We start from the raw sequence: 27,961 nt of genomic DNA, 5'->3' as shown, positions 1-27,961 counted from the left end.
TGACTTGGAGGGAAACCTCCAGCTGGTGGGGTTCCCAGGTATCTGTCCTTCGAGATGGTAGAGGTCTTGGGTTTGGGAAGCGACAGCAGCCAGTCAAGGACAGGGTGAGATGGACAGCGCAGCCTGAATGAAATACAGCAGCAAAATGAAGGGAAGACAAAAGAAAGAAAATGTCTTTTCTACCAAGTGGTAATGTCAGGAATGCTGCCGAACACAAAGTCCTGGGCAGTGAGGGAGGACGTTAATCTTACCAGGCCATTTGTGATCACCACACGAGGTGCACTCCGGGGACTTGGGAATAAACCCTGTGGGTGTCCGCTGTACATGACCAATGTCTGTTCTTCCGTCATCTCTGATAGGTAGTGCATCGCCAATCTAAACTGCCCACAAGGAGATCCAAAAGGCAGAGAGTCAGAGAGGAGAAACATTTCAGGAAACTACTCCCAGCGCCAGTCACAGATTACAATGAATACTCACGCCAGGCACAGTTAATCCCACTAACACAGTGCAGAGTTCGAGCTCAGAGAGTAGCTCTCTCTTATCTCTGAATCAGGAGGTTGTGGGTTCAAGTTCCACTCTTGAGAACGTTTCCCTGGTTCACCGCAGTACTGAGGGAGTGCTGCGCTGTCTGACAACCCCACTGGCCGCCTCTGTGGACACAAAACACTTCCCGGCCACTGAGCTGGGGAGTTCGCCCTACTTTTCTGGCCAATATTTATTCTTCAAACATCTTCACAAAATACAGATTTATCACATAGCTCCGTAACTGCTGGTGGAGTGACGACTGAGTTAGATTTCCACTCCGCTTGTAATCCAGCTGCTTCTATCTAGCCCGAGTTTCCAACTCAGGCCTCAGGTATGCCTGTCTTTTTGAGGAATATTCCTCGTTTCAGTCGCACTCTGGCCTCCTCCCACAACTCCGAGTACATCAATAACCGGATTGCTGCTGCTCCGAGCTCCCGCCTGGACCGGGAAAAATCCATCAGTTTTGCTTCCAATTGCCACCTCTCTCCCACCCTCACATGGTCCATTGCTGACACTTCCCTTCACCTTTGTGACTTCCCTGCTTCCCTTTCTGGTGATAGACCTTTTACTGAGATTCCAACAGTTACCTCGACCACACCTCTTCCCACCCCCTCCACATTAAAGGGTGATCTTCCTCCAATTCTGCCAACTCCAGCATGTCTTCCCCTCACCTCCCCCCCATCAGTATTCCGTGGGGACCACTTCCTCCGTGACACCCTGGTCCACTCATCCATCGCCCCCACCTCCACATCCCCTCCCCACAGCACCATCCCCTGCAATCACAGGAGCTGTAACACCTGCCCCTTTACCTCCTCTCTCCTCACCATCCTGGCCCCAAACACTCCATCCCAGGTGAAGCAGCAAGTCACGTGTCCTTTGTTCAAATTAGTTGCAGCCCCCTCTACAATTGGAGGCTAAACACAGACAGGGTGGGCCCTTTGCGGAACACCTCCGCTCAGTCTGCAAGCTGGGCCCCGACCTCCCGGGCACTTGCCATTCAAATTCACCACCTTGCTCTCATGCCTGTCCTTGGCCCGCTGCAAAGCCCCAGTGAAGCCCATCTGTGGTGGCTTGAAGCGATACGGCAGAGGGTCCTTTTGTTGCCGCACAGAGTTTAGCCAACTCTAATTATACAGCAGGAAAGGTGAAGCCCCCTTATCGGGGGAACTGATATTCCCCAAGATCTTTGGGGTAGGTAATTGTCCCTGCCCTGTTGGACCCGCGCAGGCTACAACAGCTACTCTGCCTGAGAGTGAACTCACTCACTGAGGTAATCACCCACTCCCGGTCCCCATTGATCCTCCAAGACAGGTGATCCTGTGCTGTAGTGAAGACACACAATCCATTGCAACCCTCCCCCTTTAATTTTTTATACAATCTTCAACAGTAATCGGCTCAAACCCAAATTCTAAATAACATCATCGACACAAGTTAGACATTTCTGAATCAATGCAGTGATTGTTCAATGATGAGACTGTGAGGCTTGTGTTTAACATTTCTAATAGTCGCCTTCCACTTCGCACAATTCCAAATATACAGGGCGGGATTCTCCGTCCGACGCCGGATTCGGGGAAACGCCATTGGCTGGAGAATCACGCGTGAGCCGAAGGTCGTGGCTGGCGCCGGGCGCCCGACAGAATGCCACGCTCTGGTGCCTTGACTGCGACGTCAATGCGTTCTACTCCGCAGGTCCAGTAAACGGCGTTTGCATAGCATTAACGGGCCTGACCCGGGATTCTCCAGGGCTCCCGTGATGCTCCGCCTCTGCCAGGAGGAATTACTGACGGCGAGGATCACATCTGGTTTTACAATTGGGAAACAGGCGCCATGGCTGCTGAGGGGGAGAGTGGAGGTAGGAGATGTTCCCAGAGGTATGACCGTGGGCTGCTGGTCCTGCCTCAGGTAGGGCTTCCGGGGAGATGTTTGAAAGTACAGAAAAAAAAATTGAGTCCGGCGGGGGTGGTGGAGAGTTATACAGAAGGATGATGTTTTTTTTTAGAGTCCCGATCAAGTTACAGGTTCAGTCGGTGCGGAGCCTCGATCTGCCGTTGGGAGCGCCGCAGTGGTGGCGGCGATTCCGGTGTCGGTCTGGTCTTCGGTGACTCCTGGAGCATGCCGAAATCCTCGTCATCCTCGGGCGTGGGTGTGGTAGTATGTATTGGGGGTCATGTGGGACTGGAAGCCCTAATGTCATTGGCTGACAGATCCCGGGTCCTGGTTGGCCGTTGACCTCATGCTCCGCCCTGAAGGCGGAGTATAAGAAGCCGGTGCCTTCCCCCGCAGGCCAGTTTACTATCGGGCTGCTGGGGAACAGACACGCTTAATAAAGCCTCATCGACTTCACTCTATTCGTCTCACGGAGTCTTTGTGCGCCACAATTTATTAAGCGTGCCTAAAAAGGAACTGCACGCCCTGGACAGTGAGAGTGGCTATGCAATACCCCGGATCGCCACGGAGTGGGACCAGGAGGCCAGGGAGATTCTCTGGTTGGCGGGTGTACCGCGAGGGAGCAGCGGGATGGATGAAGCTCTCGGTGCTCCCAGAGTCCAGCAGACAGGAGATCTCGTGCCCATCAATTTTCACGTTGGTAGAGGCTGTTGCTAGGTTGCGTGGGCGGGACTGGTCAATCGTGGCCGAGGCGAGACACGGCTGGTCGTCGATGGTGGCAGACGATGGGGTGCCCGGGGGACATGGGTCCTGATACGATGGCGGCGCCCATGGACCGCACGTGGTCCGGGGAGGGGAGGATGGCGGCGCCCACGGGCCGCACGTGGTCCAAGGAGGGGAAGATGGCGGCACCCACTGGCCTATGTGGAGGGGGTCGGAACAATAGCGGCGACTGCGCGGGCCTGGCACACCGCAGCGAAGCGTCCCTTCTTGCCGCAGGCCTTGCAAAGGGCGCTCCGGGCTGGGCAGCGTTGTCGGGGGTGTTTTGGCTGCCCACAGAAGTAACATTTGGGGCCCACGGGGTTGGTTAGCTGGCGCGCGGCACAGGCGTGGGGTTGGCTGAGTGGGGTCCCCGATGGGGCGGCCGTCTGCGGAATCCACGATGCGCAGGAGGGGTGGGCCGCGCTGCTGGGGGTGTCGGCCTGGATGTTGCGCGAAGCGACTGTCAGCGAGAGCGCTAGCTTTTTGGTTGCCGCGAGGTCGAGCGTGACCCCTTCTAAGAGGCGCTGGCGGATGTAATCTGACCCTATCCCCGTGACGAAAGCGTCTCTCATGAACAAGTTCGAGTGTTCCGTGGCCGTGACGGCCTGAGAGTCACAGTCTCTGACTCGGGGAATTAGAGCACGCCAGAAATCTTCCACTGACTCACCAGCAAGTTGACGACACGTGGAGAGGATGTGTCTGACGTATAGCGTGTTAGTCCGCTGAGTGTAGATTTCCTTCAGTAGCACCATGGCGTCTTCGTAGGTTGGCGCGTCCTGGATAAGTGGAAATACGTTGGAGGTCAGCCGCGTGCAGAGGATCTGAATCTTCTGAGCTTCCGGAATTGGGTCTGGTGCAGACCTGGTGTAAGCTTCGAAACAGGCTCGCCAATGTTCAAAGTCCTTTTTGGCGTTGCCTGATTGCGGATCCAGCTGCAGGCGATCCGGCTTGATGCGGAGGTCCATCTTCTGAAAACTTTAGTGTAATAAATTGGTGCACGATCAATTACACAAATTCGAGAGTTGGATGCAATCGAGGCTTTATTACACTAAGTTGTGTGGCCTCCTACAGCAGTTGGCGAAATGGCTGCTGTACGGGGAGCACACATATTTATACTCCGCCTACTGGGTGGAGCCAGCAGGCAGGGAACTATCCCCGTACCTGTAGTACAGGGCCTGACCACAAAGCACCTAATATATACATCAGTGGTGCCTACCACACACAGAGTGACAGCCGCTATCCACCACCCCCGCACTCCACCCCCACCCTCCACCCCACCACCCCTTCACTCAACCCCTTTTTGTCTTTACTTTAAAGGCTGCTTCCTGTGCTCTCCCAGGGTCTGGCAATATCTGTTCACCCAAACAGGCAGTCGGGTGAGTCTTTCTTTCCTTCGGACTTCAATTGAAACCCAGTCCTCGCAGATTTGCTGTGCTACCATAATCGATTTTGTCCTCGACGCCAATGCGGTGACTTGAAGCAAAACGGAAGAGGCTCTTTGTGTAACCAGACGGAGTTTATTGCAAACAAGGAACAATGGTACAGAGACCGGCTGGTGCAGGGTGCCCAGGAACAGTGGCCCTGGCTGCTCCAGCCCTTACATAATCACTAGATGGCTACCAGATGTACTCTGAGAGGGGACTCCACCCACTGGGGTGGTCACCCACTCTCTGTCCCCGTCCTAACACCATTAACACTCCATTTGCCTTGTGCCCTTGACATCTTTGTCAAATTTCTCCTGAGCTGCCACCTCTCCCTGACCTTCTAATTTCTTCCACATGCTCCTCCCCCTCTCTTCAACAGTGTAAAATCCATCACTTTGCTCCCTCTTTTCAGCTGAGGAAGAGACACGCGGTCTCGAACTGTTTGCCCTGTTTCTCTCCACAGGCGCTGCCATGTTCAATCAGCATTTTGCCTTTTTAGTTCAGACGTTCAGACGCTGCAGTATTTTGCTTTTATTTAAGTGTTTAAGGGGGCTGAATTTGGGGTTGTGTCAAGCCTGAGGGGGCCAACGGGGAGGGGGTGTTGGGAGTCCGGCCTGGGGGGGTGTGTGGGTGGGGAGGGGGGCTGAGTTGGGCCGAGGTGGGGGGGATAGGAGAAGATTCGGGCCTCAGGCCTGGGGTGCAGGGGGCGAACAGCATAGTCGGGGGGGGAATCTCTAGCCATGCGGGGGGGGGGGGGGGGGGGGGGTGGTTTGGAACTGGTAGTCCCATCGGTCTCGGGGGTGGGTAGTCAGTGGGTGGTGGTGGGCGTGAGGGTGGAGTTCTGTGGAATGGGGGGGGGGTGGTCACAGGAGTCCTGTGGAGATGGGCGGTGGGAGTGAGGGTTTGGGATCAGCACCGTGGGAGGGGTGTCGGGGAGGTCAGTACAATGAGTTGCTCACAAGCTAGGGGTGATATTTATCATCCTAACATTTTCTCGGTAACTATTGCTGTAGACAGTTAATCCAAAATTTGCAATTTAATTTGCATTTCGGATGGGTCCCAGCGCAGGGCGCTCTCACAAGGGACATAAGACGATAAGAAGATAAGAACTAGGAGCAGGAGTCGGCCATCTGGCCCCTCGAGCCTGCTCCACCATTCAATGAGATCATGGCTGATCTTTTGTGGACTCAGCTCCACTTTCCGGCCCGAACACCATAACCCTTAATCCCTTTCTTCTTCAACGTTTGAACTTGCTGCACAATCGGCATGCAATACTCACCAGGGAGTTCCACAGCACATTGGTGTAACTCCCCCCCCCCCCCACACACACCCGCACCCCCCCTCCACTGCCCCCCCCCCCCCCCCCCCCCGACTCTCCACCTCTCCCCCCACCCCCCTCCGCCGCCACAACCAACTGGAACTTGGGAGTTATGGCCCAATGGATTTATGAGATCTGGAGAGCACAGATAGACCACCATGTTCCTAACAGCAATGATTGTATTTCACAAAGCACTTTGCTGGCTGAAAAATGTGCCCTGATGTCCTGTACGGAGCTGTAGAAATTTAACTTACCTTGCAATTGTGAGAGCTGAATTTCCCTCCACCCCAGGCTGCAGGTTATCACTGCACGTGACAAGCCTAACCCAATCTCGATTCACTTCCCAAGTCTCAACTTCACAAAGTTGTGCTGGGATTCGGAGGTCCTGGCTGAAACCTCCCTAACACCAGCTCTTGCCTCATTCCAGAGCCTGGCTTTGCAAACACAGACTGCCAGCCATTCCTCTCAGTCCTCCCTTGGAGCATCTCTGGAAACAAAGCATATCCCAGCCCCACCCACACCGTTCATAGAGGAGTCAAACTCTCCCAGGACAGGTGCAGCACGGGGTTAGATACAGAGTAAAGCTCCCTCTACACTGTCCCCATCAAACATTCCCAGGACAGGTACAGCACGGGGTTAGATACAGAGTAAAGCCCCCTCTACACTGTCCCCATCAAACTCTCCCAGGACTGGTACAGCATGGGGTTAGATACAAAGTTTGAAACTGGTCTCCCTCTGAGTAAAGTGATTAATCTAGTGTTAGTTTCATTGAGCAATTTTGTGTCGTAATCCCCAGTGTCTGGAATGGGTTTTCCCTTCATGGATCACAGACAGCATCTGCCCAAAGATCCATGACCCTGTGGATCTTCACTGTACCATTGCTGAGTTTGTGCGTTTATGGAAAGAATTGGTTTGTAATCAAACCAACATTGCTGAATTAGTCGCTGAGTCCCAGACAGACATGTCCTTATTGCTGAGTGTCTCCTGTTTGACATCAATGAACAGCCACCTTCTCACTCCGTGAAAGAAATTCCTCCGGTTTGCATTCGCTTGCCTTATCTTTTTAACATTCCGAGACCACACCTGGAATATATAAAGATTGGAAATCGTTCCACAGCTGCTGACCTTTGCTTCATTTTTACTTTGGTTCCACATTAAGCACATTGGAAAGAAAGCTTGTCCCTCCTTTGCCCCGGAATGTTGAGCATGTAGCATCTTGAAGGGGTTGTTCTTGAAAAGAAACTCGCTGTCAGGTTGTGGCTGCGTGTTTTGCCCTCGTGTTGTTTTTCCTGTCAGGGTACTGAGCACGTGTGTGTCATACCCGGTGACGCACATTCCCCCCTCGGTAAAGGTCAGCTTGCCCAGAACTCTGCTGCTCCTCAACCAAGCTCGCCCCAAGTCCCACTCACTCGACACCCTCTGTGATCTCTGACCCACACTGGTTCCCTGTGTACCCCAATTTCAGTCCTCTCGTTCTTCTTTTCGGGTCCCACCCACACCTCACCCCCTCCTGATCTCTTTAACCTCCCCAACCTCACAACCCTCCCATATATCAGTCCTCCTCCAATCCTCTCATGCATCCCCATTTTCATCCATTGATAGCTATGTCTTCAGCTGCTGAGGCTCCAGCACATATTCATGGCTGTTTTCTCCATCTGTCCCTTAAAACCTAACCAGTTCCTTCCCCGTGCAATCATTCTTCTTCAATTCCATGCCCTCTCATTCTTGTCAACAGTCTTTCGTGTGGAACTTAATTGAATGTCTTCTGGAAGTCCATGTAAACAGCATCAATAGACATTTCCTTCTGTTGAAAACTCACAGGAAAGTGTGTTTTATACACAGAAAGCAGTTGATATAAACAATATAAGTCTATGACGGTGTCAAACCTCCTGATAATCACCTGGTGATAGGTTTAACTTGTAGTGGTAGAGTCTGGGGTTAATGTGGGACAGGGTACATTATTGCCCACACAGGGATGTAAGAAGGTACATGACCCAAAGCCAGGGCCAGTCTAGAGATAGACGGAGACGTGTAAAGATCTCGAATGGAGTCCGCTGTATCTACTGTAAATATCTTCATAGTTATGACTTGTTGATAAAGACTTTCCCTTTATCAAAACTCTAAAGTTTACTATCTGGGGCCGGAAGCAGCATCCGGATCGAAACCTCGCCCTCAGAAGGATGCTGAGAAACTTCTGAATTGAGCCTAACTCAGACTGAAGTGACGAATCACCCAAAAAAAAAACAAGAAAGAGAAAGCGCCAGAGGGAGAAGAGCCAAGAAGCAAACGGGAAAAGCAGAAGTTTTACTCGGACAGAACTCGAACATTGCATCCTCGTGGGAGGCCCAGCTTCAACAGGCAGAACTCGCAGCCTGCAAGGGTGAGCTAAATGTCTCAAACCCCAGGCCAGCTCGTCCCAAGGAACTCCTTTGAAGTTGGTCAATCAGAAACGTGTTTGGAAGCAACTCATCGCTAAACCCAGTCCGAGAGTCTCAACACTGAATCCAGCAAAAATAAAATTATTGATCGCTAATTTCATCCACTCCAGGTGCCTCGTGATTGTCCAAGTTTCCACATCTCCAGCTCCACTGGGATTCATGCATGGCCCAGAGCAGTCTTGGACTGGACTTGGACTCTTTGGAGGAGAATGTTTTGAACATATAATGTTGCTGCAGACTTCAGGAATAGATGCTGCAGACCTGCAAACTAAAGCGTCTCTTACCCTAGCAGGACAATCCAGCTACTGAGACTGAGACATGGCAGCAATACAGGATCATCCTGACCACTTTATGGAGCGGAAACCAACCCTGACCCCACTGTTTTCAAGTCACAAAAAATGCAGGGACAATCCGTCAGGGAAAACAGCCCCGGAAGCATCCAGCAGAGTGACTTGGCAAAGCACAGGGAAGATCCGTGTCCTGCGAGAGCTGCCCAGAGCTTCCACTGAAACAGAGAGAGACATTTTGGTAAACAGCCCATGTCGGAATCCCAGCACTCCACCGATAGCTCAGAGGTCATCCATCAGGTGGAGAGAGAAAGCCCAGACGGCGCATTCTTCTTGGGTGAGATCAGAGAAGGCGGCTCTTCATTTTGGAATTGCTGACTCTCCCGTGTAAACGGTCAAAGAACAACAAAGAACAAAGAAATGTACAGCACAGGAACAGGCCCATTGACTCTCCAAGCCCGTGCCGACCATGCTGCCTGGGTCCGTATCCCTCTATTCCCATCCTATTCATGTATTTGTCAAGATGCCCCTTAAATGTCACTATCGTCCCTGCTTCCACCACCTCCTCCGGTAGCGAGTTCTAGGCACCCACTACCCTCTGTGTAAAAAACTTGCCTCGTACATCTACTCTAAACCTTGCCCCTCGCACCTTAAACCTATGCCCCCCAGTAATTGATGCCTCTACCCTGGGGAGAAGCCTTTGACTATCCACTCTGTCTATGCCCCTCAGAATTTTGTAGACCTCTATCAGGTCGCCCCTCAACCTCCGTCGTTCCAGTGAGAACAAACCGAGTTTATTCAACTGCTCCTCATAGCTAATGCCCTCCATACCAGGCAACATTCTGGTAAATCTCTTCTGCACTCTCTCTAAAGCCTCCACATCCTTCTGGTAGTGTGGCGACCAGAATTGAACACTATACTCCAAGTGTGGCCTAACTAAGGTTCTATACAGCTGCAACATGACTTGCCAATTCTTATACTCAATGCCCCGGCCAATGAAGGCAAGCATGCCGTATGCCTTCTTGACTACCTTCTCCATCTGTGTTGCCCCTTTCAGTGACCTGTGGACCTGTAGTCCTAAATATCTCTGGCTTTCAATACTCTTGAGGGTTCTACCATTCACTGTATATTCCCTACCTGCATTAGACCTTCCAAAATGCATTACCTCACATTTGTCCAGATTAAACTCCATCTGCCATCTCTCCGCCCAAGTCTCCAAACAATCTAAATCCTGCTGTATCCTCTGACAGTCCTCATCGCTATCCCCAATTCCACCAACCTTTGTGTCATCTGCAAACTTACTAATCAGACCAGTTACATTTTCCTCCAAATCATTTATATATACTACAAACAGCAAAGGTCCCAGCACTGATCCCTGCGGAACACCACTGGTCACAGCCCTCCAATTAGAAAAGCATCCTTCCATTGCTACTCTCGGCCTTCTATGACTTAGCCAGTTCTGTATCCATCTTGCCAGCTCACCCCTGATCCCTTGTGACTTCACCTTTTGTACTAGTCTACCATGAGGGACCTTGTCAAAGGCCTTACTGAAGTCCATATAGACAACATCCATTGCCCTACCTGCATCAATCATCTTTGTGACCTCCTCGAAAAACTCTATCAAGTTAGTGAGACACGACCTCCCCTTCACAAAACCATGCTGCCCCTCACTAATACATCCATTTGCTACCAAATGGGAGTAGATCCTGTCTCGAAGAATTCTCTCCAGTAATTTCCCTTCCACTGAAGTAAGGCTCACCGGCCTGTAGTTCCCTGGATTATCCTTGCTACCCTTCTTAAACAGAGGAACAACATTGGCTATTCTCCAGTCCTCCGGGACATCACCTGAAGACAGTGAGGATCCAAAGATTTCTGTCAAGGCCTCAGCAATTTCCTATCCAGCCTCCTTCAGTATTCTGGGGTAGATCCCATCAGGCCCTGGGGACTTATCTACCTTAATATTTTTTAAGACGCCCAACACCTCGTCTTTTTGGATCTCAATGTGACCCAGGCTATCTACACACCCTTCTCCAGACTCAACATCTACCAATTCCTTCTCTTTGGTGAATACTGATGCAAAGTATTCATTTAGTACCTCGCCCATTTCCTCTGGCTCCACACATAGATTCCCTTGCCTATCCTTCAGTGGGCCAACCCTTTCCCTGGCTACCCTCTTGCTTTTTATGTACGTGTAAAAAGCCTTGGGATTTTCCTTAACCCTATTTGCCAATGACTTTTCGTGACCCCTTCTAGCCCTCCTGACTCCTTGCTTAAGTTCCTTCCTACTTTCCTTATATTCCACACAGGCTTCGTCTGTTCCCAGCCTTTTAGCCCTGACAAATGCCTCCTTTTTCTTTTTGACGAGGCCTACAATATCTCTCGTTATCCAAGATTCCCGAAAATTGCCGTATTTATCCTTCTTCCTCACAGGAATATGCCGGTCCTGAATTCCTTTCAACTGACACTTGAAAGCCTCCCACAGGTCAGATGTTGATTTGCCCTCAAACATCCGCCCCCAATCTAGGTTCTTCAGTTCTCGCCTAATATTGTTATAATTAGCCTTCCCCCAATTTAGCACATTCATCCAATGACCACTCTTATCCTTGTCCACCAGCACTTTAAAACTTACTGAATTGTAGTCACTGTTCCCGAAATGCTCCCCTACTGAAACTTCTACCACCTGGCCGGGCTCATTCCCCAATACCAGGTCCAGTACCGCCCCTTCCCTAGTTGGACTGTCTACATATTGTTTTAAGAAGCCCTCCTGGATGCTCCTTACAAACTCTGCCCCGTCTAAGCCCCTGGCACTAAGTGAGTCCCAGTCAATATTGGGGAAGTTGAAGTCTCCCATCACCACAACCCTGATGTTTTTACTCTTTTCCAAAATCTGTCTACCTATCTGCTCCTCTATCTCCCGCTGGCTGTTGGGAGGCCTGTAGTATACCCCCAACATTGTGACTGCACCCTTCTTATTCCTGAGCTCTACCCATATAGCCTCACTGCCCTCTGAGGTGTCCTCCCGTAGTACAGTTGTGATATCCTCCCTAACCAGTAGCGCAACTCTGCCTCCCCTTTTACATCCCCTCTATCCATCCTGAACATCTAAATCCTGGAACGTTTAGCTGCCAATCCTGTCCTTCCCTCAACCAGGTCTCTGTAATGGCAACAACATCATAGTTCCAAGTACTAATCCAAGCTCTAAGTTCATCTGCCTTACCCGTAATACTTCTTGCATTAAAACATATGCACTTCAGGCCACCAGACCCGCTGTGTTCAGCAACTTCTCCCTGTCTGCTCTGCCATAGAGCCACACTGTCCCTATTCCCTAGTTCTCCCTCAGTGCTCTCACCTTCTGACCTATTGCTCCCGTGCCCACCCCCCTGCTATACTAGTTTAACTAGTTGGTCAGCCAACAAATGTTAAGTTTTACTCAGGGGGGCCTTGTCTCCTTTCAGACAAGGGGCGAGATTCTCTGACCCCCCGCCGGGTCGGAGAATCGCCGGGGGCTGGCGTGAATCCCGCCCCCGCCGGTTGCCGAATTCTCCGGCACCGGATATTTGGCGGGGGCGGGAATCGAACCGCGTCGGTTGGCGGGCCCCCCCGCGCGATTCTCCGGCCCGGATGGGCCGAAGTCCCGCTGCTAAAATGCCTGTCCCGCCGGCGTAGATTAAACCACCTACCTTACCGGCGAGACAAGGCGGCGCGGGCGGGCTCCTGGGTTCTGGGGGGGGCGCGGGGCGATCTGGCCCCCGGGGGTGCCCCCACGGTGGCCTGGCCCGCGACCGGGGCCCACCGATCCGCGGGTGGGCCTGTGCCGTGGGGGCACTCTTTTCCTTCCGCCTTCGCCACGGTCTCCACCACGGCGGAGGCGGAAGAGACTCCATCCACTGCGCATGCACGGGAAACTGTCAGCGGCCGCTGACGCTCCCGCGCATGCGCCGCCCGGCAATGTCATTTCCGCGCCAGCTGGCGGGGCACCAAAGGCCTTTTCCGCCAGCTGGAGGGGCGGAAATTAGTCCGGCGCCGGCCTAGCCCATTAAGGTTGGGGTTCGGCCCCCAAAGATGCGGAGGATTCCGCACCTTTGGGGCGGCGCGATGCCCGACTGATTTGCGCTGTTTTGGGCGCCAGTCGGCGGACATCGTGCCGATACCGGAGAATTTCGCCCAAGTTGTCAGGACTGAAAGAGTTCCGCCTCCAAATGACGGACACTTTGCTCCAGGCAACAGGAGGTCTCCACATTCCAGTTAACGGCAGCCTGCAGGTCATTCTGCAGGCCAAGGACAAAGCCATCCAAGTGATTCGCTTTGTGTCCGACATAACGATTACTCTCTGATCAGCCCCAACGCCTCCATCGGACTTGGTCTCCGGCAATGAATCGACAAAGTCAAGCAGCAAGGATCTGGCTCCAAGTTCAGATGAGAGTTCCTGAAGCTCTTCACGGGACTGGGCCGCCTTGGAATGCCTCTCAGATCACACTCAGGGGTTATTCCAAACAGGTGTGCCTCTTCACTCTGCAAAACCTCCACCAAACATTCATGGAGGAAGCCTATTGGCTGCTGGATGGCATGATCAACATGGGAGTCATTGTCCAATCAGACAGCATGGTGCTCAGTGATGATCCTGGCCCAGAAGCCAAACTATATTTATGACCCACTTTGTCAGGTTCAACTGTCTGCCCTTTGGTATCAGAGCCAGAGATATTCCAGCGCACAATGTCAGACATCCTGGAGGGTCTTTAGGGATTATTTTCCACAGGGATGATGTTCTTGGTGTACAGGGTCACGCATGGTGAGCAAGACTAACGGCAGTTCGGGAGCAACTGTAAGAGGCAGGGCTAAGGTTGAACGATGGGCAAGATTTTCCATACCCGCCCTCACAGTGTGTCTCAGTGGCCACTGTACTGCGGCACGATCTTCCAGTCTCGCCGCTGTCAACAGGTTTCCCATCATTCGCCTGCTTTCCCACTGCCGCAGGAGACCACTGTCAGAGAGACAAGGACATCTCACTGGTTGGAACAGCCGGAATAAATGGGCCAATAAATAAGAGTTCACCAAAACCTCCATCCACTTCCTGGGTCAATGCCTCGATTGAACCTGCCTCCACCCCACTCTCAGGCCGTGCATTCCACACCCCAACCACTCGCTGGGGAAAAGTTTATTCCCACATCACATTTGCTTCTTTTGAAAATCACTTTAAATCCGTGCCCCTCTCGTTCTTGATCCTTTCACGAGTGGGAACAGTTTCTCCCCGTCTACTCTGTCCAGCCCCCTCTTGAGTTTGAACACCTCCACAAATCTCCTCTCGGCCTTCTTCTCTCCAAGGAGAACAGTCCCACTCTCTCCAATCTATCCTCATAACTCCAGTTTCTCATCCCTGGAACCATTCCTGTAAACCTCTCCTGCTCTCTCCCCGATGTGTTCACATCCTTCCGACAGTGTGGCTCCCAGAACTGTGCACAATATTACAGCCGAGGGCTAACTTGTTAAGTTGTTAATAAAGACATGTTGCCCATATACTCTAGACTATAAAGCCTACTTCATGGTGTCTAAAGCAGGAGTTTTCATACCTGGGCCCAGTTACTGAAGACTTGTCCATTCCCTCCATATGTAACCAGCTCCTGGGGAAACTGGAACCAAAAATGTTAAAGCAAGTCAACTAGTTCTTTGATAACATCCACAGTTTAGTTGGGTTGAAATTTGAAAACGTAGACAGTTAAGGAGGAGAGAGAACAGTCTCTCGCAGTGGGTGGAGCTGCTGTAGCTTGACTAGTTTACTGGAGCCAACAGCTAATCTGGTTTAAAACAGTTCCTGAAGTATGGGCTGAAGCAGGGGGAAATGTTTAGATACATGCAGGTTCGAGATTTTGCCAGAATGGAGATACAGAGCTTCCCAGTAGAGCCGGCCTCCACATTGCTGGAGGAGGTGCTGACGACAGGGGGACTGGAGAAGGGGATAGTGTCAGCAGTTTACAGAACTGTTTTGGAAGAGGAGAAGGCACCGCTGGAAGGGATCAAAGCAAAGTGGGAGGAAGAGTTAGGAGAGGGTATGGAAGAGGAGTTCTGGTGTGAGGTGCTCCGGAGAGTGAATGCCTTGCTTGTGTGCGAGGTTGGGATTGATACAGCTGAAGGTGGTATACAGAGCGCACCTCACGAGGGCGAGGATGAGCCGGTTCTTTGAAGGGGCAGAAGATGTGTGTGAACGTTGCCTTGAATCACGTTCATATGTTTTGGTCCTGTCCAAAGCTGGAGGATTACTGGAAGGAGGTGTTTAGGATAATCTCTAAAGTGGTGCATGTGAAACTGGACCCGGGCCCTCAGGAGGCCATATTCGGGGTATCGGACCAGCCGGGGTTGGAAACGGGTGCGGAGGCAGATGTTGTAGCCTTTGCCTCGTTGATCGCCCGATGGCGGGTCCTGATGGGTTGGAGAGCAACCTCTCCCCCCTGTGCCCTGGCGTGGCGGGGGGACCTGCTGGAATTCTTGACTTTTGAGAAGGTTAAGTTTGAACTGAGGGGAAGCTCGGAGGGGTTCTACAATTCATGGGCGTTATTCATTATGCACTTTCAAGAACTGGATAACATCGAACATTAGTTTGGGGGGGGGGGGGGGGGGGGAGGGTTGGGGGGAGGGTGCGGTGTGTGTTAATGGTGACTATGGGTGATTCCGGATTCCTTTTTGTCATTTGTTTGTGTGAACATGCGGGCTAATGTTTGGGGTTTGGTGGGAGGATGGGATCGTGGTTATTGATATGGGGATTGACATATTCGTTACTGATTATTGTTTATTGTTGGTGGGTGTAAATTTGGGATAAAATGTGAAAAAGGAGGAGAATAAAAATATTTTTTAAAGACAGTTCCTGAAACTGCTGGGGCAGAGTTTGAACCAGCACAGAGTGCGAGGAGCAGTGAGTGGAGTTGGCAGTTCGGTAAGTGTGGAGTTTGGTGAAGAGAGCGAGGGAGGTTTTTCTCTTTCTTTTCTTTTTTGCTGTCTTGTTTTCCTAACTGAGTTTACAGGTCAGAAGGGGAGGTTACAGACCAAAACCACAAAAAGCTTGAAGATTATTAAGGGATCAACTGAGAAATATGAGTGATAAGAAAATACGTTAGAGATGAAAAGAAAGAGGCTAAAGTTAAAGTAAACGTATCTTTTAGATTAAGTAATTATCAAAGTTATCGCGTAGGACTCAGTAATCCAAGTTTAAATCATGGCAGGTGAGGACAGCCAAGTGGAAAGTGTGACCTGTCACATGTGGGAAGTCATGGGTGATACTGACAGCCTAGATGACCACATGTGCAGGACGTGCTCCCGAATGCAGAAACTTGAGCTTCGGGGTTTGGACCTTGAGCGGCGGCTAGAGAGACTTTGGCACATCAGCGAGGCTGAGAGTCACATGGACAACGCATTTGTAGAGGTGCTCATACCACAGCTCAAGGAACTTGAGGAAGAAAAGAAATGGGTGACCAACAGGCAGTCACAAGGAGGCAGGCAGGTAGTGTAGGCGTCCCCTGGGGTCCCACTCACAAATCTCAAGTGCATATGAGCTAGTGCCTGAAGCTTACAGACAAAGGTTTAGAAATTTCAGGAAAGAATTTGGTCAAACATACATGGAGTTTGAAAGTCTCAAACAGAGTAATTTTGATAGGTGGCTAAGGGCTTTGAAAATAGACCAAACGTATGAAGCTCTCAGAGAAATTATACTTTTGGAGGAGTTTAAAAATTCAATTCCTGATGTAGTGAGAACTCATGTGGAAGAACAGAGGGTTAAAACTGCGAGATTAGCAGCGGAAATGGCAGATGGTTATGAATTAGTTCATAAATCAAAGATTGGTTTCCGACATCAGTTTCAGCCGGTGATGGATAGAAACTGGGAACATGAGAAATACTCAAGTGGTAAAGGTAAAGGTGATCTGATGGGAGACAATAAAGAGAGTGTACCTCAGATTAAAAAAGAAATCCAGGAGGGTGGAAAAGAAATGAAAAGTTTCAGATGTTTTCACTGTAATAAACTAGGCCATGTAAAGTCACAGTGTTGGTGGTTGAAGAAAAGCACTGGGAAGGCTGATGTGGTAAAACAGGATAAGACAGTGGGGTTTGTTAGAGTGGTAAAGGAAAGCCCAAGGGAAGCGAAGGAGGTGCAAACGATTGTACAGCCTGTTCAAGAAATAATTGTTAAGAAGGTGCCAGATGCATTTAAAGAATTTACTTGTGTGGGTAAAATTTACTCATGTGTATCAGGAGGAGCAGGTAAAGAAGTCACAATTTTAAGAGATACAGGGCTAGTCAATCTTTATAAGAGATGAGGAATTATGTAGTTTGGGAAGAATGTTGCCAGAAAAGGTGGTGATATGTGGAATTCAGGGTGAGAGGAGTAGCGTTCCATTATATAAGGTAAGGTTGGAAAGTCCAGTGAAGAGTGGTGAAGTGGTAGTAGGAGTAATAGATAAACTATCTTGTCCAGGAATACAGTTTATCTTGGGTAATGATATAGCTGGATCGCAGGTGGGAGTGATGCCTACTGTGGTTGATAAGCCATTGGAAAATCAGTCAACTGAAGGGTTGAAGGACGAATATCCTGGGATTCTTCCGGATTGTGCAGTAACAAGGTCGCAAAGTCACAGGTTAAAACAAGAGGAGAAATCAAAGAGTGAAGATGAAGTTGAAGTGCAATTATCAGAAACGATTTTTGATCAGATGGTAGAAAAAGAACAAGAACAGGTGGAGGATGAGGTGGATATTTTCAGTTCAGGAAAATTGGCAGAGTTACAACAGAAAGATGTAGAAATAAAACGGATATATCAGTAAGCATATACGGAAGAGGAATCTGAGAGTATACCAGAGTGTTATTACCGTAAAAATGATGTCTTGATGAGAAAATGGAGACCTGTACATATGCAGGTGGATGAAAAGTGGGCAGAAGTTCATCAAGTAGTATTGCCGGTAGGCTATAGAAAGGAGGTGTTGCGAGTTGCACATGAGGTACCAGTGGGAGGTCATTTGGGAATAAGGAAAACTCAAGCTAAAATCCAGAAACATTTTTATTGGCCTGGACTATATAAAGATGTAGTAAAATTTTGTCAATCATGTCACACATGTCAAGTGATAGGGAAACCTCAAGCAGTGATAAAACCAGTGCCCTTAATACCCATTCCAGCATTTGAGGAACCTTTTACAAGGGTCCTAATCGATTGTGTAGGACCGCTTCCTAAAACAAAAAGTGGGAATCAATATCTTTTGACTGTAATGGATTTGTCTACTAGGTTTCCAGAGGCCATCCAGTATGTAATATTACAGCTAAAAGGATTGTGGAGGAGTTACTTAAATTCTTTACTAGATATGGACTACCCACAGAAATTCAATCGGATCAAGGAACAAATTTTACTTCAAAGTTATTCAAAGAAGTTATGGATAGCTTAGGAATAAAACAATTTAAATCAACTGTATACCATCCAGAATCGAGGGAGCGTTAGAAAGGTGGCATCAGACATTAAAGACAATGTTGAGGGCGTATTGTCGAGATTATCCAGAGGATTGGGATAAAGGAATCCCATTCGTATTGTTTTCAATTAGGGATGCACCTAATGAGTCTACCAAATTCAGTCCTTTTGAACTAATTTTTGGTCATGAGGTAAGAGGACCACTTAAATTGATTAAGGAAAAATTGGTGGGTGAGAAATCGGAAATTACACTATTGGATTACGTGTCAAATTTTAGGGAACGATTAAATCGAGCAGGTGAATTGGCTAGACAACATTTAAAAGTTGCACAAAATGTGATGAAACGGGTAGCGGACAAGAAATCCAAAGTTCGTAGTTTTGCCAGTGGGGATAAAGGTTTAATGTTGTTACCAGTGGTGGGGTAGCCTTTAAAAGCTAGGGTTTGTGGACCGTATCAGATTGAAAGGAAATTAAGTGAGGTAAATTATGTGGTTAAAAACTCCAGATAGAAGGAAGACTCACCAAGTGTGTCATGTGAATATGCTTAAAAGGTACTTTGAAAGGGAAGGAGAGAAAAAAGAGGTTTTAATGATTCTAACTCAGTGACGAACCAAATCCAGATGACTGTGAATTTGACATACCTCAAATTAAATTGGAAAATGAGGATATTCTTAAAAATTGGGATGGATTATTAAGTTACCTTCCAGAGGATAAACAAACTGACCTGAAAGAGTTATTGATATCACATGGGCAAGTTTGTAGAGATAAATTGGGAAGTACTAAAATGGCTCTGCATGATGTAGATGTGGGAAATGCTGTTCCGATCAAACAACATCCGTATAGACTTAACCCTTTAAAATTGGCACAGGATAGAGTATGCTTAAAAATGGCATAATTGAAGTGGGTTGCAGCCAATGGAGCTCACCCATAGTGATGGTACCTAAACCAGACGGTACCCAACGGTTGTGTGTGGACTATCGAAAGACATGGAAAGAACATTTAAAACATCGTATGGAGTTCTTCGGTCGACTTCAGGAGGCGGGTTTGGTGATGAACATAGCCGAACGTGAATTTGGAGAAGCCCGAATCACTTTCCTTGCGGAGTTTCTGATACCCTCAAGACGAAGGGAAATAATGTGATTTCTTAGCATGAGTGGATTTGATCGATCAGTTGTGCTAAAGTTTTGTGGCGTGCTTACTCCACTGATGGACTTGCTAAAGAAACCTAAAAAATTTCAATGGACAGCGGACTTTCAACAGTCATTTGACTGCCTGAAAGCTGTGATCACCAATGCTCCTGTATTGGAGAATTGCAAGGGACTCTGTGGTCAGATTGAACTAAATTATCTGATTTTGAAGAGAAATGCCGAGGAGTAGAGGAATGGATGGATCGTGCAGAGACTTTGTTCAAAGAGACTGTCAATCGAGAAGGATTTCGGTTGGAGGAAGAAGAACGAAGAAAAAGGGGCTATATGATTATACCTGTTTGAGTGTGTTGTTTACTTTAAATGAAAATGTATATTTCCTGTGTACATTTCTTAGTGGATGGTGCAAAAGTGAAAAATGAAACCATCTTGAAGTTGATGGTTTATTTTTTTTCTTGGGGGGAGGTGTCATGTGAGAGTACCTTTAAGACATGGATGTTTAAGCAATGTACCTTTAAGAAAACAGGGATGTCAGAGAGTGAGTGGGACTGAGCTCAGGTCAGCTATTTTGCAGTTTGGTTTTGCAGTTTGAAAAGTGCCTGGCTGGTTTTGCTGAGAGCAGCTAAAAGGTGCCTGGCAGGTTATGCTGAGAGCAGTTTAAAAGTAGAAAGCCAGTTTGAGACAGCAGCTTGAGAAGTTCTGGTTTGCTGTGATCTGCTTGAAGGGAGAAAGCCAGGTTTGAGAAAGCAGCGTGGGTGTGTCTGTGGGTTTCCAGAGAGCTGCATGAAGAACGCAATGTGCTGTAGCTGAAGTCACCCAAACTAATATATCTCTGCCATTCTACAGAAAAAATATATATCCTTTAACCTGATGTGATACTGTTTAAAGGTGTTAAGTCTCTTGGAAGTTTGAAGGAACATGTTAAGGAGTTATTCACTGTTGCAATAATTTCTGAGTTATCTTTGAAGTAAGGGGTGTTAAGAGATCCAATGTTCATTTAAGATGTTAAGTTGAGTTCATGGAATAAACAGTGTTTTGTGTTTAAAAACCCATGTGTCCATAATTGTAATCCCACACCAAGAGAAAAAGCCACGTGCTCGGAAAAGCAACAAATACATTTTGGGGTTCTGAAAACGCCTCGCCCATAACACCAGGGAAATAGCCATTAGGAACCAAGGGGAACATCTATGCGTCAAGCTGGATTACATTGGTAGGGTGTTAAATGAATACTTCACATCTGTCTTCACTTTGGAGAAGGAGAATGTGGGTGCAGAATTCAGTCAGAGAGACTGTGAGGTTTTTGAGTAGTTTGACATAGGGAGTGAAGAGCTATTGGAGGATTTGGCAGGTTTAAAAGTGGACAAATCCCCAGGTCCAGATGGGTTGTATCTCAGGTTGCTGTGGGAAGCAAGGGAGGAAATTACAGAGGCTCTGACCCAAATTCTTAATTCCTCTGTGGCCACAGGGGAGGTACCAGAGGCGCACTGTTAGAGGGTCAGTACTGAGGGAGTGCTGCACTGTCAGAGGGTCAGTACTGAGGGAGTGCCGCACTGTCAGAGGGTCAGCACTGAGGGAGTGCCGCACTGTCAGAGGGTCAGTACTGAGGGAGTGCCGCACTGTCAGAGAGTCAGTACTGAGGGAGTGCTGCACTGTCAGAGGGTCAGTACTGAGGGAGTGTTGCACTGTCAGAGGGTCAAGACTAAGGGAGTGCTGCACTGTCAGAGGGTCAGTACTGAGGGAGTGCTGCACTGTCAGAGGGTCAGTGCTGAGGGAGTGTTGCACTGTCAGAGGATCAGTACTGAGGGAGTGCTGCACTGTCAGAGGTTCAGTACTGAGGGAGTGCTGCACTGTCAGAGGGTTAGTACTGAGGGAGTGCTGCATTTTCAGCTGGTCAGTACTGAGGGAGCGCTGCACTGTCAGAGGGTCAGTACTGAGGGAGTGCTGCATTGTCAGAGGGTCAGTACTGAGGGAGTGCTGCACTGTCAGAGGGTCAGTACTGAGGGAGTGCCGCACTGTCAGAGTGTCAGTACTGAGGGAGTGCTGCACTGTCAGAGGGTCAGTACTGAGGGAGTGCTGCACTGTCAGAGGGTCAGTACTGAGGGAGTGCTGCACTGTCAGAGGGTTAGTACTGAGGGAATGCCGCACTGTCAGAGGGTCAGTACTGAGGGAACGCTGCACTGTCAGAGCGTCAGTACTGAGGGAGTGCCGCACTGTCAGAGGGTCAGTACGGAGGGAGTGCCGCACTGACAGAGGGTAGTACTGAGGAAGGCTGCACTGTCAGAGGATCAGTACTGAGGGAACGCTGCACTGTCTGATGGTCAGTACTGAGGGAGTGCCGCACTGTCAGAGGGTCAGAACTGAGAGAGTCTGCACCATCAGAAGGTCAGTACCGAGGGATTGCTGCACTGTCAGAGGGTCAGTACTGAGGGATTGCTGCACTGTCAGAGGGTCAGTACTGAGGGAGTGCTGCATTGTCAGAGGGTCAGTACTGAGGGAGTGCTGCACTGTCAGAGGGTCAGTACTGAGGGAGTGCCGCACTGTCAGAGGGTCAGTACTGAGGGAGTGCCGCACTGTCAGAGGGTCAGTACTGAGGAAGCGCTGCACTGTCAGAGGGTCAGTACTGAGGGAGTGCTGCACTGTCAGAGGGTCAGTACTGAGGGAGTGCCGCACTGTCAGAGGGTCAGTACTGAGGAAGCGCTGCACTGTCAGAGGGTCAGTACTGAGAGAGTGCTGCACTGTCAGAGGGTCAGTACTGAGGGATTGCTGCACTGTCAGAGGGTCAGTACTGAGGGAGTGCCGCACTGTCAGAGGGTCAGTACTGAGGGAGTGCCGCACTGTCAGAGGGTCAGTACTGAGGGAGTGCCGCACTGTCAGAGGGTCAGTACTGAGGGAGTGTCGCACTGTCAGAGGGTCAGTACTGAGGAAGCGCTGCACTGTCAGAGGGTCAGTACTGAGGGAGTGCTGCAATGTCAGAGGGTCAGTACTGAGGGAGTGCTGCATTGTCAGAGGGTCAGTACTGAGGGAGTGCCGCACTGTCAGAGGGTCAGTACTGAGGGAGTGCCGCACTGTCAGAGGGTCAGTACTGAGGGAGTGCCGCACTGTCAGAGGGTCAGTACTGAGGGAGTGCCGCACTGTCAGAGGGTCAGTACTGAGGGAGTGTCGCACTGTCAGAGGGTCAGTACTGAGGAAGCGCTGCACTGTCAGAGGATCGGTACTGAGGGAGTGCTGCACTGTCAGTGGTTCAGTGCTGAGGGAGTGCTGCACTGTCAGAGGGTCAGTAGTGAGGGATTGCTGCACTGTCAGAGGGTCAGTACTGAGGGAGTGAACATAGAACATAGAACATAGAAAATACAGCACAGAACAGGCCCTTCGGCCCACGATGTCGTGCCGAACCTTTGTCCTAGTTTACTCATAGATTATCATTGAATCTACAGTGCAGAAGGAGGCCATTCGGCCCCCTGAGTCTGCACCGGCTCTTGGAAAGAGCACCCTACCCAAACTCAACACCTCCACCCAACACCAAGGGCAATTTGGACATTAAGGGCAATTTATCATTGGCCAATTCACCTAACCCGCACATCTTTGGACTGTGGGAGGAAACCGGAGCACCTGGAGGAAACCCACGCAGACACGGGGAGGACGTGCAGACTCTGCACAGACAATGACCCAAGCCGAAATCGAACCTGGGACCATGGATCTGTGAAGCAATTGTGCTATCCACAATGCTACCGTGCTGCCCTTAACAACAAATAAATCTACACTATATCATTTTCCCGTAATCCATGTACCTATCCAATAGCTGCTTGAAGGTCACTAATGTTTCCGACTCAACTACAGAGCGCTGCACTGTCAGTGGTTCAGTACTGAAGGAGTGCTGCACTGTCAGAGGGTCAGTACTGAAGGAGTGCTGCACTGTCAGAGGGTCAGTACTGAGGGTGTGCTGCACTGTCAGAGGGTCAGGACTGAGGGAGTGCTGCACTGTCAGAGGGTCAGTACTGAGGGAGTGCCGCACTGTCAGAGGGTCAGTACTGAGGGAGTGCTGCACTGTCAGAGGGTCAGTGCTGAGGGAGTGCCGCACTGTCAGAGGGTCAGGACTCTGCGAGTGCCGCATTTCACAGGAGATGGAGAGATTTGATAGATTCCTTGGCTTTATTTTGAAGAACAGTAGGTTCAACACACATGGGGTCCGGGGCCAATATTTATCCTTTTGTCAACATCACTAGAACAGATTATCTTGTCATTTATCACATTTATGTTACTGGGATCTTCCTTTGCATAAATTAGCTGCCATTGTTTCCGCATTACAACATCGAGCACATTTCGAAAGCAGCTGATTGGCTGGAAGGGTTTTGGGAGATCCTGTGGTGGTGGAGAGTGCTTCATAAAGCAGACTTCACCGACTGTGAGACTTCAGGAAGTTATTGGGAAGCAGGGTTTAAATGTCCCTGAGACTCCCTGACACTGCACCAATCTTAGACATGTTACACAGACAATCATGTGCTGTTGCTGAGCTGGTCAGTGATAGGTTACCTGAGCTACGCAGGGGTCCAGGTTGTTCATTATCATGTGCATGATTGCTGCAGCTGCCTTTATTTTGCAAGGATACTGAGTGATCGGGTAAGCTCTGTAAGAAACAAGAAGGGAATATATTTGTTAACTGCCCCCTGTGGTGAGCACAATCTGGCTTTCCGTGAGGGCCAGGAATACCCTCGTCTCCCTGGGTCATCTGGCGTTGTTTGTTTCAGTCTCTCGAACACTGAAACAAACGCTAACATCAGGATTACAAATCCCATCCCTGCTTTAAACATTCACTCACCTCACCAGCGATGCACAACGGCAGCAGATTGCCAAGGCTCCTTCGACAGCACCTTCTAAACCCAGACCCCAGCTACAAGGGCAGCACAGTATTCCCGTTGCCGGGGGTGGGGGGGAGAGGGGTGGGCTTTGGTTTCAAGGCCACACAGGGAGGGAGTAAGCACAATTACCATCTAGGAGGGGGATGCCAAGAGAAAAAAAGGACGTCATATTAAACCAGGGAATTTGACAAGAGCCAGAAACATTAATAATAGGAGAAATCTAAAAGCTTTGTATCTGAATGTGTGTAGATTTAGAATAAATTAATGAATTGATAATTCAAATGGAGACAAAGGGGTTTGATTTGGTTGCAATTACTGAGACATGGTTACAAGGAGACCAGGGGCGAAATTCTTCGTAATCGGAGCGCTGTCCGCCAACCGGCGCCAAAAACGGCGCAAATCAGTCCGGCATCGTGCCGCCCCAAAGGTGCGGAATTCTCCGCATCTTGAGCGGCCGAGCCCTAACCTTAAGGGGCTAGGTCGGCGCCGGACTGATTTCCACCCCGCCAGCTGGCGGGAAAGGCCTTTGATGCCGTTCCAACTGGCGCGGAAATGACATTGCCGGGCGGCGCATGCACGGGAGCGTCAGCAGCTGCTCACGGCATCCCCGCGCATGCGCAGTGGAGGGGGTCTCTTCCGCCTCCGCCATGGTGGAGACGATGGCGAAGGCGGAAGGGAAAGAGTGCCCCCACGGCACAGGCCCACCCGCGGATCGGTGGGCCCCGATCGTGGGCCAGGCCACCGTGGGGGCACCCCCCAGGGCCAGATCGCCCCGCGCCCCCCCCAGGACCCCGGAGCCCGCCCGCGCCGCCTTGTCCCGCCGGTAAGAGAGGTGGTTTGATTCTCGCCGGCAGGACAGGCATTCCAGCAGCGGGACTTCGGCCCATCGCGGGCCGGAGAATCGCTGGGGGGGGGCCCGCCAACCGGCGCGGCGCGATTCCCGCCCCCGCCGAATATCCGGTGCCGGAGAATTCAGCAACCGGCGGGGGCGGGATTCACGCCAGCCCCCGGCGATTCTCCGACCCGGCAGGGGGTCGGAGAATCCCGCCCCAGGTCTGGGAGTTGACTATCCAAGGGTGCTCAGTAGTTCAGAAAGATAGTCTGAACAGTAAGGACGCGGTGTACCTTTCCCGGGAAAGGAAGGGATAGGTGCTGCAGTGAAAAATGATATACGCACTGGAGATCGAGATGTGGAATCAGTCCAGGTAGAAAAAAGAAATAGCAAGGAAATGATGTCCCTGGTTGGAGTAATGTATAGGTCACCAAATAGTAGTTCACAGCAGGAAACAGTATAAACTAGGAAACACCGGGGCTTGCAGGAAAGGTACAACAACAATCATGGGTGATTTTATTATGCATGTAGTCTGGATTAGTCAAATTGGCAAGGTTTGCCTCAAGGGAGTGTTCATCGAGTATATTAGAGATTGTTTTGTGGTCGAACCAACCAGGGATTTAGTATTGTGTAATGAGATGCGATTAATTCATGATCTTGTGGTAAAGAATCCTCTAGGGAAGAGTGATCATTGGATGCTTGAATTTCAAATTCAATTTGAGGCAATAAAATTGAGTCTCACCTCGGTGTTCTAGAGTTAAACCAAGGAAATTCCAGAAGCATTCGGACAGATTTGACCCTGGTGAACTGGGCAGGAAGACCACAAGTTAGGACAGTTGATGAACAGGGGCAGATATTTAAGGAGATATTCAATCCCTCCCAACTAAAGTATATTCCAGAGAAGAATAAATTTTGGAAAGGCAAAAAGTAAGGCATGCCATTTATCAAAGAGGCAGGCTGGAGGATGGGGAAATGTTTAAAGACCAACAGAGGGTTACTAAAAAATAATAAAAAGAGCAAAGGTAAGTTGTGAAAGAAATCTAGTGCAAAATATAAAAACCGATATCAAAAGATTCTACATGTATATAAAAAGAAGAGATAGCTAAAGTCAATGTTGCTCCCTTAGAGGGCAAGATTGGGGAGTTAATAATGGGGAACACAAAAATAACAGAGACACAAAATCAATATTTTGTCTTGGTTTTCACAGTGGAGGACACTAGAACCATGCCAATAGTAACAGGTAATACAAAGGTTGTTGAAAAGGAGGAACTTAAAATAATTGCCATCACCAGGGAAAAAGTACGGACCAAACTATTGGGATGAAAGGCAGTCAAGTCCCCAGGGCCCGATGGCCTACATCCGAGGGTCTTAGAAATGGCTGCGGAGAGTCGCGTGCCGGCGTCAGGGCGGCATGGCACGATTCGCACCGGTCGCGGGGATTCTTCGGCCTGGCTCCGGGCTGAGAGAATCCCGCCCAGGACATCTGGAATTCCAGAAGGCATTTGATAAGGTGCTGCACTAAAGGTTAATACACAAGGTAGGATCCATGGGGTTTGGGTAATATATTAGCTTGGATACAGGATTGGCTAACCAATAGAAAGCAGAGAGTGGGGATAAATGGGTCTTTTTCTGGTGGTAAGCTGTAACTAGTGCGGTGACACAGGGGTTGGTCCTCAGGCCCCAGCTATTTACAATATATGTTAATGACTTGGAGGTAGGGATAGAATACACTGCAGCCAAATTTACCAGTGACACTAAAATAGGTGGGATAGGACTGAGGAAATAAGAAATTTATAAATGGGTATAGATAGGTTAGGTGGGTGGGCCAAAATCTGGCAGATGGGATTTAACATGGATAAGTGCGAGCTTGTCCATTTTGGTCAGAGGAATAAAAAGGCGTGTCATTATCTGAATGGAGAGAAACTTCAAAATGCTTTTGTGCAGAGGGATCCGGCTGTCCTTGTGCATGAATCGGAGAAAGTCCGACTGCAGGTGCAGCGGGTAATAAGGAAGGCAAATGGAATTTTGACATTTGGTGCTAATGGAATAGAGTATAAAAGTCAGGAAGTGTTGTAATTATAGAGGGCATTGGTGAGACCCGGGACGAAATTCTCCCCCAACGGCGCGATGTCCGCCGACTGGCGCCAAAAACGGCGCCAATCAGACGGGCATCGCGCCGGCCCAAAGGTGCGGAATGCTCCGCATCTTTGGGGGCCGAGCCCCAACATTGAGGGGCTAGGCCGGCGCCGGAGGGATTTCCGCCCCGCCAGCTGGCGGAAATGGCGTTTGTTGCCCCGCCAGCTGGCGCGGAAATGCGGCGCATGCGCGGGAGCGTCAGCGGCCGCCAACAGTTTCCCGCGCATGCGCAGTGGGGAGAGTCACTTCCTCCTCCGCCATGGTGGAGGATAAAGGGTCTTCTGAAGAAAGATTGAACAGTTTAGACCTATACTCCCTGGGGTTTAGAAGAATGAGATATGATCTAATGGAGGTATATAAGATGCTAAACGGGATGGACAGGGGAGACGTGGAGGCGGTGTTTCCCCTTGGTGGATTTTCTAGAATGAGAGGCCGTAGTTTTAGGCTAAGGGGCGCAGATTTAAAACAGAAATGAGGAGGAATTACTTCACTTGAAGGGTCGTGAATCTGTGGAATTCAGAGTGCAGTGGGCGGCGGTATACTAAACAGATTGAAGGAGGAGTCAGATAGGTTTTTAATTAGTATCTGGATGAAGGGTTATGGGCAGTGGGCTGGAAGGTGGACATGAGGGCGAGATGAGACTTGCCATGATTGTGTTGAATGGCGATGCAGGCTCAAGTGGTTGAATTGTCAAGTCCTGCTCCTAGTTCTTATGTTCATATGACTATAAAAATTGGCCTCAGCACCCGCCGGGGAAAGCAGGGGGGACTCTGCCATGTCCTCCACGGCATAAGAATGTCCTGCCCGGCACTCACTCCCTCCACTTGAGTGCACAAAGCAGGAGGTCAGAGGAGGCAACCGGGGTCACCAGGGCAGCAGAGTCAGCAACCTATCTCCAATGCCACTTCCAGCGACGT

The 27,961-nt window shown here is 49.8% G+C and overlaps 1 protein-coding gene across 3 annotated transcripts in view; it reads right to left on the bottom strand.

Annotated features, from left to right (window-relative positions):
* The window catches only part of uroc1 (urocanate hydratase 1), a 247,599-nt gene that overhangs the window by 187,847 nt on the left and 31,791 nt on the right, over nucleotides 1–27,961 (bottom strand). The window contains exons 3-5 of one of the 3 annotated variants that reach the window (XM_072473093.1): nucleotides 23,751–23,844; nucleotides 14,209–14,268; nucleotides 252–380 (exon numbers count right to left, since the gene is read on the bottom strand). In XM_072473093.1, the coding sequence (XP_072329194.1) occupies nucleotides 252–380; nucleotides 14,209–14,268; nucleotides 23,751–23,844 (283 nt within the window). The remainder of the gene's footprint in view (nucleotides 1–251; nucleotides 381–14,208; nucleotides 14,269–23,750; nucleotides 23,845–27,961) is intronic. The other 2 variants (XM_072473094.1, XM_072473095.1) reach the window with 2 other exon arrangements.

Source organism: Scyliorhinus torazame, chromosome 13 (assembly GCF_047496885.1).
Source record: "Scyliorhinus torazame isolate Kashiwa2021f chromosome 13, sScyTor2.1, whole genome shotgun sequence".
NCBI lineage: Eukaryota > Metazoa > Chordata > Chondrichthyes > Carcharhiniformes > Scyliorhinidae > Scyliorhinus > Scyliorhinus torazame.
The sequence above is the reverse complement of the archived record's forward strand: the minus strand, read 5'-3'. Positions and strand labels throughout refer to the sequence as shown.